The sequence below is a fragment of the Coturnix japonica genome, chromosome 2, assembly GCF_054131305.1.
Source record: "Coturnix japonica strain WE chromosome 2, WE-NBRP24, whole genome shotgun sequence".
Lineage (NCBI taxonomy): Eukaryota > Metazoa > Chordata > Aves > Galliformes > Phasianidae > Coturnix > Coturnix japonica.
This window is the reverse complement of record NC_140664.1, coordinates 55,254,198-55,267,998: the sequence shown is the minus strand read 5'-3', so window position 1 is coordinate 55,267,998 and position 13,801 is coordinate 55,254,198. Positions and strand designations below refer to the sequence as shown.

Below are 13,801 nucleotides of genomic sequence, written 5' to 3'. Positions count from 1 at the left end.
GGAGTATTGGGACCAGTTTCCTGCTCAAGTACTGCCTCTTGTTACCTGCACTATTGACTCTTCTGATGCTTTTCTGAGCTTGCAACCCACTCCATCCCCAGCCCTGTCTGCTTCCCACTTTGCTACCCAGCTTGTTATTTCCTCCAAGAAATAACACAAGAGTTGCTTGTCTCAGTACTACAATGCACTTCTTAGAGGAGACGGATGACAGTAATTTAGCCCATGTCTGACTTATTTTTGCTACAGATTTTAGAGATTCTTGAATGCTGGGAATGTTGGGAATTCTTGTAGTATTTCCCCAATCGGGTACAGAGATCTCAGTTAAAGTCTCTTGTAAATTTTTCTGTGTTGGTCTGAAGTAGATGACTGATGGCTGCAGGGATTCTTTGGTAATTTTATGAACAGTCTGAAGAAAAGTAGGACAGAACGTGCTGTCTTTTGTTGGCTAAACTGCTCAGTGATCAGATGAAAGTTACAAGTTCAGATAGATTTGTTGCTTGGTTTGGGGCAGGAGACTAAACCCATAGTCTCTTGGTAAGAGAATCCCAAACTGCATCTCCCTTGGCCTCTGCTGTTGTAGCTGCTCTCAGTTAAAATATTTATTGAGCCTGGTACAAAGGGAGCAGGAAGAAGGAGACAGCCTGGAGGTTAGAAGGATAAGTTCTTCAGAGAGGCTTTGTTAGTCAAGACTTGAATTTTAATTATGTATGCAAAATAGGATGGCATCAGCTGAAGAGATTCAGTGGGCTCTTCAGGCTGCTTTGCAGCAGTGGGCAGCGTCTTGTCTTAGAAGTGGAATATATGGGTTTGATCTGCATCAGGCAGAATGGAATAAATTCAGTCTGAACCCCTTCACCCCATGTGAGTAATTACACTGTCTGGGTGTTCTATAAAAAAGGGGCAGCATACTCTCTGTAGCTGGGATTGGATCTGAGGCCAATACTCTTTAATGTCTTCATCAGTGACATTGACAGTGGGGTTGAGTGCACTCTCAACAAATTTGCTGATTACACCAAGCTGTGGGATGCAGTCAGCACACCAGAAGGATGGGATGCCATCTAGAAGGACCTAGACAGGCTTGAGCAGTGGGCCCAGGTGAACCTCATAAGGTTCAACAAATCCAAGTGCAAGGCCTTGCACCTGGTTGAGGGCAACCCCCATTACCACCAATACAAGCTGGAGGATGAAAGAACTGAGTGCAGCCATGCTGAAAAAGACCTGGGGGTATAGGTGGATGAAAAGGTGGACATGAGAGAGCAATGTGCCCTTGCAGCCCAGAAAGCCAACAGTATCCTGGGCTGCATCAAAAGAAGAGCAACCAGCAGATTGAGGGAGGTGATCCTGCCCCTCTGCTCTAGTGGGACATCGCCTGCAGTGCTGCATCCAAATGTGGAATCCTCAGTGCAAGAGAGACATGGATCTGTTGGAGCGTGTCCAGGAAAGAGCCTCAAAAATTATCCATGGAATGGAACACCTCTCCTATAAGGACAGGCAGAGAGAGACAGGGCTGTTCAGCCTGAAGAAGAGAAGGCTGTGAGGTGACCTGTTAGCAGCCTTTCAGTATCTAAAGGGGAGCTACAGGAAAGAAGGTGGCAGACTTTGTAGCAGGGTCCATTTTGACAGAATGAGGGAAAATGGTTTCAAGCTTAAAGAGGGTAGATTTGGGTTAGATATAAGGAAAAAAAAAAATTACAGTGAGAGTGGTAAGGCACTGAAACTTGCTACTCAGTGATGTGGTTCATGCTCTGTCCCTGGAGACTTCCGAGGTGAGGCTGGATAAGGCCCTGGGCAACCTGATCTAGCTGTGGTGTTGATTGCAGGGGAGTTGGACTGGATGGCCTTCAGAGGTCCCTTGCAAGTCTAAGGATTGTGTGATTCTCTTTAAGAACCATTGCTGCCCCAGTCTCCCCTTCTCACTGTATTGGGCATACTGCCTCTACGGAACACTTACTTACCTTGTCTTCAGTGCGCTGAGACATTTTCTGTGTCTGGGAGTAATCCTTCACAGAATGGAACCCACTGTTGTTTTGATTACCGAACTCTGTTCTGGCCAAAAAAAATCAAGATTGTTGTACTCAGAGTGTTTGCATATCTGGAAGTGTTTTTATACCATTATTCAAGTTACTGTAAAAATGTGACAAGGAGATATTAAAAACATCAAAGAAGTATTACAAGCTAAGGAAATTTAGAATTGAGACAAACTTTTAAAAGGCTGCTGAACCATTTGAGGTTGAAAGAGTATTGTTTGGGATCCCAGCGAGAGAAAGTCCAGACTGACAGGAGCTCAGCACAGCTCCTTCCTGGCACAGCCCTCTCCTTTTTCCTCCAAAGGAAACCAGGGCTTGCTGAGATACAATAATCACCCCATTCTTACAGTTTCATAGCAGACTCTTGGCTAAGGGTGCACAAGTAGGGAATAGGAATTTATGTGCCCTTTTGGGTGCAGTTGCTGCTTGTAAGAAGCACTGTAAGAGGAAAAATGCAAGGGTAAGAGCGCAGGATTCTGTGAGTGTGTGAAAATAATGGTTTAGAAGTTTCTGTTCTCTTCTTAGAATTAACATTTCCAGATGCTAATCACAGAATCAGTATTAGCTGTGTTTCTTAAACACGCAATTAGTGGGATTGCACGTGCACCAGTGATGCTGGCACACACCAAATGGATGAGTGCAGCTGCTTGTACATGTTCAGGAAGCACTGCCATTAATGTGCAGGAGATGTACCATTTGCTGGTAGATTTTTAAATCTGAAAGAAAGTACTGGGAAAGGATCTACTGCAATAGATCTGCTGGTGACAGTTCTGCACTGCTTAAATTAGCTGTGTGCCTCCCGTGCAGATGAGATTTGTGCCAGTGGTTCACATTGTTCTGTTTCATTTTCCAGATGCATTGCAAGCTCATTATTGATTCTGAAACTTGACTTCATGCAGAATTTCCCTCATACTCCAAAGCAGAGTAATGTTGAATGCATTCATTTTAATGTCAAAAAAGTGCATTGGAAACTGATTAATAAAAGAAAAAAGAAAAAAAAAGAAAGAAAAAGGAAAAAACCTTCTTCCTCAAAGATTACTTCAGACAAAATCTTGCCTTAGAAGTTGTCATGTGACATAAAAATGCTAAAAATTGTGAAACTACTGATCCACATTCTGTCCCAAATCTTATTTACTGTTGCAAAGACAGGAGATTTCAGGAAAGGAATTAGGAGTGGGAGAATTTCTTAAGTACAATTGAATGAAAGTGAAAGGCTATCACTTCTAAGGACAACACAATTGTCTAGTTGCCCTCTGACTTTTTCAATAAGTGATTTCCATTTCATATGCTCTGATGGCACAGTATTCATAAAGAATTGCAATTAAAGTCACTCATTTTGCTCAGTCCAGAAGTCTGAACCTTCAATTAGCAGAATAAAAATTATGGTTATAAAACCAAGCTGTTGATTACTTGTAGGAGTGAGTATCCTGATGCCACCTCTAAGAAGAATATGGGTTGTTAATTCAGAAATCAAAAAACTCATTGTTCTGCCATTATGTGTCACCCCTGTAGAAAACAGTATCAGAGAGGGGGGATTCAGCCTTAAAAATGTTGCTTAATTCATGATGACTTTGGGATCCTATGACATGAGCTATAATCTTGTATTCTGCAATGCCCATGGTCTGAAGAATGCACACTCATAACAATGATTCCTGATCCACTTCCTTTAATGTGTGATTTGTTACTGTTTGAGGCAGAACTGGTGAAAGAGAAGTCACGGTCTCAGATTCATGCTTATCTCTGCCAGAAGTAAATTGTAACGCTATTTGGCCTGTTGGATGTAGTTCCAAAACTGATAGATCAGGGCACAAAAACTGATGAACACAAACTGTCATGCATGCATAAAGGAGATAGATTGCTTGCCCACATGCCACATTTTCTTTTTACCAACATGAATTTTCCTTTTAAAAATTTTATTATTGTTGGAACCTGCCATATTCTCCCAGTAAAAAGAACTGTCTTGACCCAGTAAAGCCGCCTATGGGAGATTAACTTGGACAGGCTTCATAGAAGCACAGGATGGCTTTTGTTGGAAGAGACTTTAAAGACCATTCAGCTGCAGCTTCCTGCCATGGGCCGGGCTGCCCACACCAGCTCATGCTGTCCACAGCCCCATCCAACCTGGATGGGGCATCCACAACCTCTCTGGTCAACCTGTTCCATAACTTCAGTGAAAAACTTCCCTGACATCTAATCTTCCTTTAGTTTGAAACCATTTCCCCTTGTCCTATCTCTATCTACCCATGAAAAACAAAAACAAAAACAAACAAAACTTAATTTCCCTTCTGTTTATGATCTCCCTTTAAATATTGGAAGACCACAATGAAGTCCCCATGCAGCCTTCTCCAGACCAAACAAGCCCATCTCCTTCAACCTTCCTTCATAGGAGAGCTGCTTTAATCATTTTTGTGGCCCTCCTCTGGACCCACTCCAGCAGCTCCACATCCTTCCTGTGCTGGGTGTCCCAGACCTGGATGCAGTACTCCAGATTGAGCCTCATGAAGGCAGAGTAGAAGGGAGCAGTCACCTCTCTTGCCCTTCTGGCCACCCTTCTTCTGATGCAGCCCAGAATACATGAATGTCACTAAGGGTGGGCTTCTCTAGTGTTTCCTTCAAAGTAATATATATATATTAATTATATCAATATATATATATATTTTCCTTAGTTGCACAACTTCATACTAGCCAAGAAGATCCATAGAGAAACAGTCATCTTAGTGATTTTCATGCCTGCTCATTATGGATATTGCTGGCAGCCGGGACTCTTAGCCAGGCAGAAACCCCATCGTTTAGCTGAAGTGACTTCAATGATCAGAAGTCATCAGACTTGTTTTAATTCATTATTCAGTCAATATTCTAAAGAGATCTCACTGCTGCACTGCCCAAGTAGTAGTGAAACAACTGTAAGCTCTACCAGCAACTCTAAATTCTGCTCAGAATTACCTTCACACATTATCTTTTTAGTAGAAGTGTTGTGCCACTGATTCTGAAAGGAATGCTTTCTGCTTTATGAAGTCAAAGCTGGTTATTTTGGACAAAGATAATCTGCTTTCATCTCACAGTACTCCTTATTTGAAAGGCTTTTCTTTGGTAGTACTTTCCATCTGGCACGCAGACATAGTGCAATAACTTTTGAAGGAGACCTTTATTTCTTCTGAGTCCCCAGGTTCTGTCTTTTGCTAAAGGTGAACTTCTGAGTGGTTCCTTCTGTCTCCTCCAAGTAAAGGCTCTTCCTCTTGCTCCATTTCTCCCTTAGTTTCTTAATTTAATAAAACCAGCAAATGCTGATGGTGATATTCACTCTGTGGTCTAGTTAGGCCTTTACAAGGATGCACTAAAAACTGTTAGCATGTGTTATGTATGGCACCATACATTTAACAGATGCCAGTGGCTTTTCAAGCTAGCCTCTTAGAGGCACATCAGTGTCCTTGAAGAGACAGGTCCCACTGATTAGTAAGAAACCTTCAAGTGTAGCATGTCTAGCTGTCCTGCTATGCCTATGACATTCATTTTTTATTCTTGTTGTTCAGAGAATATCTGTAACTAAGCAGAATGCACTTTTGATACATAAAAAAAGAGAAGATGTAGTAGTGGTTAGACAGATGGCATCTGATCATTTCAGGCTTTTATGCTAAGGAAATAACATGCTTGCAATACATATAGCTAAGTTAATTATTATTGAAATAATTTGTTTTGAATTTCTAATCCCTCTGAAACCTAATAGGGAAAGTATCTTGTGATGAACGTCTAGCAGATTGCATTTAGTAATTAATAAATTGATATACAGTATGTGCTTTTTAGCAGGCTGCCATCTGTTCCTTCTCCTCACTGGGGACAACACTTATCCAATAATTGTCACACAGTCAGGGTGGTATAAACAGACACCATTTAGAACCTCAAATAATTTTTATTTTTTTTAATTTCTGATAATCCTACTGATTTATTTTAATGTATTTTAATATGACTGCAGGAGCTTGATGGTGATTAACACCCTGGATAGGAAGTAGCATCATGTCTTTTAGGCATATTTCTATAATGGGGAGTGATTTAGAGAGATGTAAGTGCTGATTCCATCACATGGTTTGTCACTGAGTATCACTGTTACTTCCAACAGCGCTATTTATTTCTGAGGTCCTATATTCAGTAGGTAAAATTAACACCAAACTAAGACTTCCAAGAATTGCCATAATTTCACCAAAGGTTCTGCAACACAGAGACAAGAACCTTGCATGTCCTGGTGTTGTGTCAGTGAGGACTTTTCCTTAGCAGGGATTTTAGAGGGGCCACTGCTTGCTTACAGTAATGGCTCAGAAGAACAGATTCCTCTTGGCTCTTGTGCAGGATGACAGATAAGAAATGAGAGCAGGTTCTTCTTATGCGACCTTTTAGGGCTCACAGAACTACATTTGGCATCTTTATGAAATTGCAGGACATCTTCTTTGACATCTAGTGACTTTCATGTCCTTTCCATTTTCTATCATCTTCCACCTGTGCATAATTTCACTAGTGTTATTGCCAAAGCTGTCATGTCTTTGGAAAAACAAGGAGCTTGGCCATATTTGAAGGAAGGGAATTGGTGTTTATATTCTATAGCTGGAGGGTCTTGCAGTGGGAGCTGATCCAGCTCTTGCTAGTTTTCCCCACTGTTACCGTAGCATCATTATGCACAGAAGTTATCAATGCCAAATGAGTAAAATACCTGAGACATAACAAGGGCAATGGTGGTAGGGAGTCTTGCAATGCATCACCTTGAGTCATTTGCTTTTGCACATCCTGAAGTTCTGCACGCACTGTCATTATAATAACCACTCTACAAACATTGCCGTTGCTGGGCTGTGATTAAGATACCAACTTCAAACTCAACCTCTTCAAGCACCTCATTGATAAATAGTCCAGACATCATTTTATTAAATCTGCAATGCCAAAAATGGAATTTCAAAGGCTGGAGTCTTTCTTGGAGCACACTTACAGCTGCACCATGTTGTCTGTACTGCACAGCAAGGTGTAGCTTGGACTACCAAGCCAGGCTTAGCTCTTGATCCAGCTGGCAAATAATGCTTTTGCATAAGAGCCAGCAGCTTGGTCTAGATTGATCAAGAAACTGCTTGCCAGAAATTTGGGATGGCTAAAACTAGTTGTTGCACTTGCTTTAAATGTAAACTTACAGATAAAAGAGCAACTTTGCACCCTTGTTTTAAATTATGAGAATAATCTCCATTTTAACTAGTCTGTCATTATTGCTGTCCTAGGAATTAATGGAAGAGAGGTCAAGTTACTGAACAGTTGAGTGAACTGCCACCCATAGCATGTGATGCTGTAGACTGTAGTTAGAAGAGGAATTTTCAGTGATAGCCATACCAATGGGATTAGTATGACTTCAGGAGGTATCTTAAGGGTACAGAGTGGGATTTGCTGTGGCCCTTCCTATTTTTTATAGTCATTTTGATTTTAGTTGTCTTCCATGAGGTAACATGTCATTTTAAAAAAACAACTCCATACTCCAAATACAGGTAGGAATTGATTTTCAGGGGATCTTCCCCAGACCTGGGAGTTGTTGTTGCATATATAGATAGATACATGGCTACAGAACAGCCACAGCTCTCCATAGGCTCCCTCCATTTCACTGTGAGCAATGATAAATACATGATAGCAAAACTCTCTTTCCTGCCCATACCTGGAGGCAATCCAAACTTCACCTTGACACAAATCAATACTTTTTTTTTGAACCAGAGGTATTACGATTGTAGGAACACACAAATGAGTTGCCAAGGGAAGCAATTTACTGCTGGCCAGTTCCTCCAGAGCAATTGTCCGTTTGCAGGCTCCTGAGGTAGAGCTGGCCAACTTCTGCAGGGAAATAATGACTCAAGGAGAAGTGTTAGCGGGCAGTGCAGCTCAGACAGACAACTGGGAGTCACAGATCCCATCTTTGTGCCTCATTTCTTTGAAGGACAGAGTATTAATGAGGTGCTGACCTGAAACACTAAAGGAAGCTGAAAAGAGAGGGAAAATGAGCTTTCACTCAACATGAAATTAAGATGTCAAGAGCAGAATTAATCAAGATAGCAAAGAAAGTGAGAAGAAATTTTGTAATCATCTATACGTCAACATTAGAAGCCTGCATAATAAACAAGAAGAACTTGAATTGCTCATTTAGGAACATATTTTGACCTAATTGGTATTACTGAAACCTGCTGGGAAGATTTGATTGATTTGAATATTAAAATTAATGGCTTTAACCTATTTAGGTACAATCAAATATGGAGAAGAAAGGAGAAGGGAGAGGCAATCTGTCAAGAGCTTCATTGCCAGTCTGGAGACACTCACAACAGAGGAACTATTGCCCTCAAATATTAATGGGTGAACTTACAAGTTGGGTACAGAACATATCTACTACCTACTCAGGCTGAAAAGACAGTTATTATTTATTCTGCATTGATGGGAAAAGTTGCATTTTTTTTGAAGGACTTCAATTTAAATTATACTCACTGTTTCATACTACTGGAACATCATGCAGCTAGTAATGAAAGAAGAATTATGAATTGTGATTGCCTAACATGGAAATGTTGCATCAAGATGCATTCATCTGTACTACACTTAATCCTGACAGGTGTAAATTAACAGTATCTGAGGTGCAGGTAATTGTGATTTGCACATATTTATTGTGTGCAAACAGGATAAAGTACAGATAAATAACTCTATATGCATTAGGGCCTGCATGTTCTAATGAAGAAAAAAAGATCACGCTTTTTGTACAACAAGCAAAAAATATTAAAGAAGATAGAGAAAGCAGTTTTAGCAGAGAGGGGGAGAAGTTCACACTGAATAGCATATAGAAATAATTACCTAGTAGTTGTGGATTACTTTCAAGATGCTCATTGATGAACACTGAAATGCTAATAGTGCAGCAAAAGTGCTATGCAAGGCATTCTGGTTGTATTTCAAGTGAGATCAGATAGTTTATATAGGAAATGAAGAAATGATTTCCATCCTAGCAATACAGCAGGTTACTAAGCACCAAATGTCAAAGGCAGATGTTTTGTAATCCGCAGATCTGTCTGTTTTACACCTAAAAGCTTCAAAAGTGGCTGATAAAGAATTCTGTGGGATATTCATGTCTTTATCTTTTGTCATTAGAACAATGAGAAGTAGTGTGCAGATATTTTGAGAAAGGATAAATGTGATGATCTGGAGAGCTGTAGCCTCTCATATTGGCATCTGTCAGAAGCAAAGCAATAGAAAAGGAAGAATAAACCGAAAATAGAATTAAGGGGCAAGTGAGACACATTTTTTTAAATGACAGTCATCATGGGTTCCTGGTAAATAAAATCTATCTACCCACTTGTTTTTTCAAAAAAGAAATCGGTATAGAATAGTGGTTTTGAGGTGAACCACCACAATCAAAGGCAATATCTCACACGCAAGTCTAAGTAAATAGAGGGCAGAAAATCCACACAGTGCATATCTAATGTAAGTCTGTAAATCATTAAATGTTAAATAATCTTTATGAAATTATTGTTTTCCCGTGGACTCTTGGCCTTGAAATATACTGTGTGCAAATCAGAACTGATCAGGCTCATGATATGCCCAAGCAGGCAGGGTTTTAGTGCCCAAGAGTAAGTCTGGGGTCTTGGCCATCTTTCCTGGATGCCAGCCTCTCTCTGCAACAGACTGTTGTCTCTGAAGAGAGAGAACTCATCAAGGAATAAAGTAAATAATACAGTGAACATGAATAATAACAGTTAATGCAGAAGAACAGTCAAAATGTAGTATGCTAGGCACATGGTACCTTGAAAGAATTAAAAATTAAATAAGCTGCAACTGTAAAAATAAAAGAAAGCTACCTCTATTGCAATTTAGTAAGTCTAGTGATAGAATTCTTACAGTGGTAATTTTGTTTGGGTATGTAGTCATCCTTAAAAAATTCACGCCATGCTTCAGACAGAAGTGAGTTTGAGAGAGACTAACTATGTGCTCTGCGTATAAGCTCAGCCCACAGGTAGAGGGCAAGATTCCCTTCAGATAAGATTGAGGAAAATTAAGAAGGACTGTTGTGGATTCCTTTTTTCTATTTAAATATAAAGAGTACAGGAAGTTTTTAATTGTTGATGGTTGGTTGATTTCCTCTTGCTATAGCACATGAAACTGTGAGAAAATAATCACTTTGTTTAGATCTCTTTTTGACAGCCTTGTGTAGTCAGTCTTACACGAACATACATTAAAGTCCTTGACTCCCTCTGCAGATTTCTGTTTCCTTTTCTTCTTTTCAAGCTCTCCATTACTGCATTGTTAAAATAACAAATATTAAGAAAATATTGTATTGAAACAATTATAGTATAGTTGTATTTCTTTTACTCAACCACAGCATGTATGAGAGATGAGTACAATCTGGGGCTATCATCAGTTATAAAAAGGGGAAAAAATATAAGAAGTAACATAAGAATATCTGTAATTAGATACTGTAACAGAAAACAGCTTCCAAGTCCTTCGTACCTAATAGTCAAGAACATTAGAAGGTACAGAGTTTATCTGTTATCAGTGCCAGTTCAGACTGAACATGTCTGGGACACATCAGTGTGTGTCTGTTGAAGCGAGAATAAATACAATGAAATAACAATAAAGGAAGAGACAATCAATGAAGCAATTGTTTTTAGGGATGCTTTCTTGTCATTGTTACTGTTCTACCAACCTCCATTTGCTGGATTTTGAAAGATGAAGCACTATTAAGGTTTACAGCTTCGGTGTATGATAACTGTTGACAATATAGTTAAAGGTGAATGAATTTAGGTAGGCGAAGTGAGAGCTTAATATAGAAGTCACGCTTTCTGCTAACAGCACCTTGTTTTGTTTAGAGTATGAAGGATCTGGGACAGAAGTTCAGAGGAAACACTCAAAATGTGGAGTTTGCAAATATAGGGCTGAGTGTGATGAAGATGCAGAAAATGTTGGGTAAGTAACAAGTTTTCCTTAACAATGTCAATGAACAAAAGAAAACGTATGTGATTATCCTGACTATGCTTGTTCCTACTAATTGAAGTTTTAATGCTGTCTAATAATAATGAGTTTTATATGTGTCGGTGAAGAGCAAATTATTTTCAGCTGCAAGATATAGGGAGAAAACAATGCAAAGACATATTGGAGAATCTTTCTCAAATTTTTTTTTTTTTTTTTTTCAATGAAAGAATGTTTATTTGTTTCATTCTGGCAAAAAAAAAAAAGAAAAAAAAAGAACACAGAACACAAGAATACAAAATAAATACTCATCATTCATCTCTGACTTTTTTTCTGTATGTACTGCTTTTCTGTACAGTATTACTGTGGGAAGCTTATTTCTTTTATCTTCTAGCTGGGGTCTATTTCTTGTACAATATGTCATAAGTTCACAAGATTTTATGAGATATCAGAGTAAGGAAATGTCAGGATGTAAGGCAGTTTAGCACTAATATTCATGATGTATGCTACAACTTAATCTTGAATATACAAGTGAAAACAAAAGGGCAATAGTACACATGAATAGTGGCCTAATACTTCAGGTTTCCTAAAATGACATACCACCGAAGTAGGCTTGCTCTTTTATGGGGAGACAAATGAACTGTAGCCATATTTCATAATAATTATAATTTTCTGCAGTATTGCCTTGGTCTGTTTCATTTATGACCGTCAAGATGGGTATAGATTTGTTTGTTATATGCACTGAGATGCGCTCTTGGCTTTGGAAAATCAATTTTCAAGCATTCAATTTCAGTAAAAGATTGCCTATTCAGGTCTATACAGGTAGAGTTTGCATTTCTGTGGCTTTATAGTATCCATAAGAGAAGATAAAGTTGAAGAAAGTGGTAGATTTTTCCCCAGTGTTCTGCTTATATAAGCAAAGCCAACGTCTCCCTTCTTGATAAAAGCAAAGTGTTTTATTGTGGGCTTTTTTAGTCTTTAAGATTCATTAGTTCTCTTTAAAATTAAATTAAAAAATAGGTGAAATGGAGATATTTAAATAGAAAATAATAAAAAAGTTAGGAAATATTCTTATGAGGCTTACTTACAACCTATCAGATCTGTACTTTTTTGATTTTGTCAGCTTTCCAACTTAAATGACTTCATTTTTTGCCCACTACCTTTGACCAGTATAGCCTTTAGTGATATTCACTGTCAGTTTGGATTCAGACTAAATAGGGCCCTGCTACCTTAGATTATCTACGCAAGGTTCATTTTGACATGTCGCACAGAATGTCACAGGCTTACTTCAATCAAAGTTAGGAGTTTGTTGCCTTTTATTCCTGAAATCAAAGCAGTTATTTACCTGACAGAAGATGGGATTGAAATCTGTTTGGGAAACTCTAATACAGCCTCCTTTCAGAATGCTTTACACATCCATGTTTTTTAACCCCACAAAACTATATCATCAGATATAAAATCATTGGCAACACAAACATCATTAATCAGATTTGTATAAGCACCACTCAGTTCATATTTTTATTTAACTTTCTTAGTATCCTAGAATTTTTTGGGTTGGAAGGGACCTTTATACATAACACAATTCTAACCCTCTACCAAGGGCAGGGATACCTCCTGCTTGCCCGAAGCCCCATCCAGCCTGACCTTGAGCAGTTCCAGGGAGGGGAGAATCATAGAATCATAGAATAATTTTGTGCTGTATTACTATCAGTATTGTTCCAATTCTAGCAACCCATGCAGGCACTCTAATTGAATAAAAATATACTATCTTGATTTTTTTTTCCTTTTTAAACCATGAGAATTACAACTGCAATTTTGGGGCATAATGGAGTGATTTCAATTGAATCATAGATAAAAATTCCATTTAGTAATGTTCTGTAGACTTCTTAGGCCTGAGTAACCCTTGCTTGGACTCTGTGGCATTAAAACACTTAAAATGATTGGTGTGATTACAAAAGGCATATTAGGAAAATTCTTTTTCAAGACAATAACTGAATGAGTTAACTGAACTGTCTCCTACTGTTCAGTAGATAATCTCAAGCCATATTCATGAGATGCAGTCTAATACTTATAGTAAATATAAAATTATGCATTTTTGCATCCTTTTTCCAAACACCGCAATCTGAGACATTGCAAACATCAGTTCCTTTCTATTCTGAGTGCTCCTGAGATGTGAAATGACATCTGCACTACAATTTCATGAATAAACTAAGTTATGGATAAAATGATTAGCCTGCGGACAGACAGTAAATTAGTGAAAGGGGAGACATCTACACCACAAAGTGTTGAGTGGTTTGAGATAAATGAGCTAGCACTAATGAGAATTCCCCATTCCTGCCAACAGGACAGCCACAGCAGCCTGGAGTGCAGCATTGGCAGATTTTCTCCTGGTTACAGAACAATTCAGCTAGAAGCAGTTTTATTTCATATGGGCTGTGGTTTGTCTTTTGGACTTCAAAAGATGTGGAAGTCCTATGCAAAAAATGATAACATCTTTAAGTGAAAACTACAGGATAATTTCCACAGTGGAACAGGAGCGATACTGTGGTAGGAACTACTTGGCATTTTCTGATAGCTATAGCTAGACTTGCTGATGCTTAAGCAAGTTGTTTCTTCTTGGAGTTGCACAGTGATAGCATAAACATGAAAGATGTGTCAGAGCATGGGAAATTCTAATTTGATGTAGTGGAAAACATTTCTCCCTTAGGGTTGTCAGGCTTCAGAAGAAGGTATCTGGCGAGGCTGTGGAGTTCAGACCAGTGGATGTGGTCAGAATCTGATAGAACACAGCCATGGACACTTTAGTCCAGCTGTACTAGCTT

General features: G+C 38.9%; 1 protein-coding gene across 3 annotated transcripts in view; it reads left to right on the top strand.

The window, feature by feature from the left end:
• Positions 1-13,801, top strand: part of TMEFF1 (transmembrane protein with EGF like and two follistatin like domains 1) — a 115,616-nt gene that overhangs the window by 79,795 nt on the left and 22,020 nt on the right. For all 3 annotated transcript variants that reach the window (XM_015855183.3, XM_085539831.1, XM_085539830.1), the window contains exon 5: positions 10,880-10,976. In XM_015855183.3, coding sequence (XP_015710669.1) covers positions 10,880-10,976 — 97 coding nt within the window. The remainder of the gene's footprint in view (positions 1-10,879; positions 10,977-13,801) is intronic.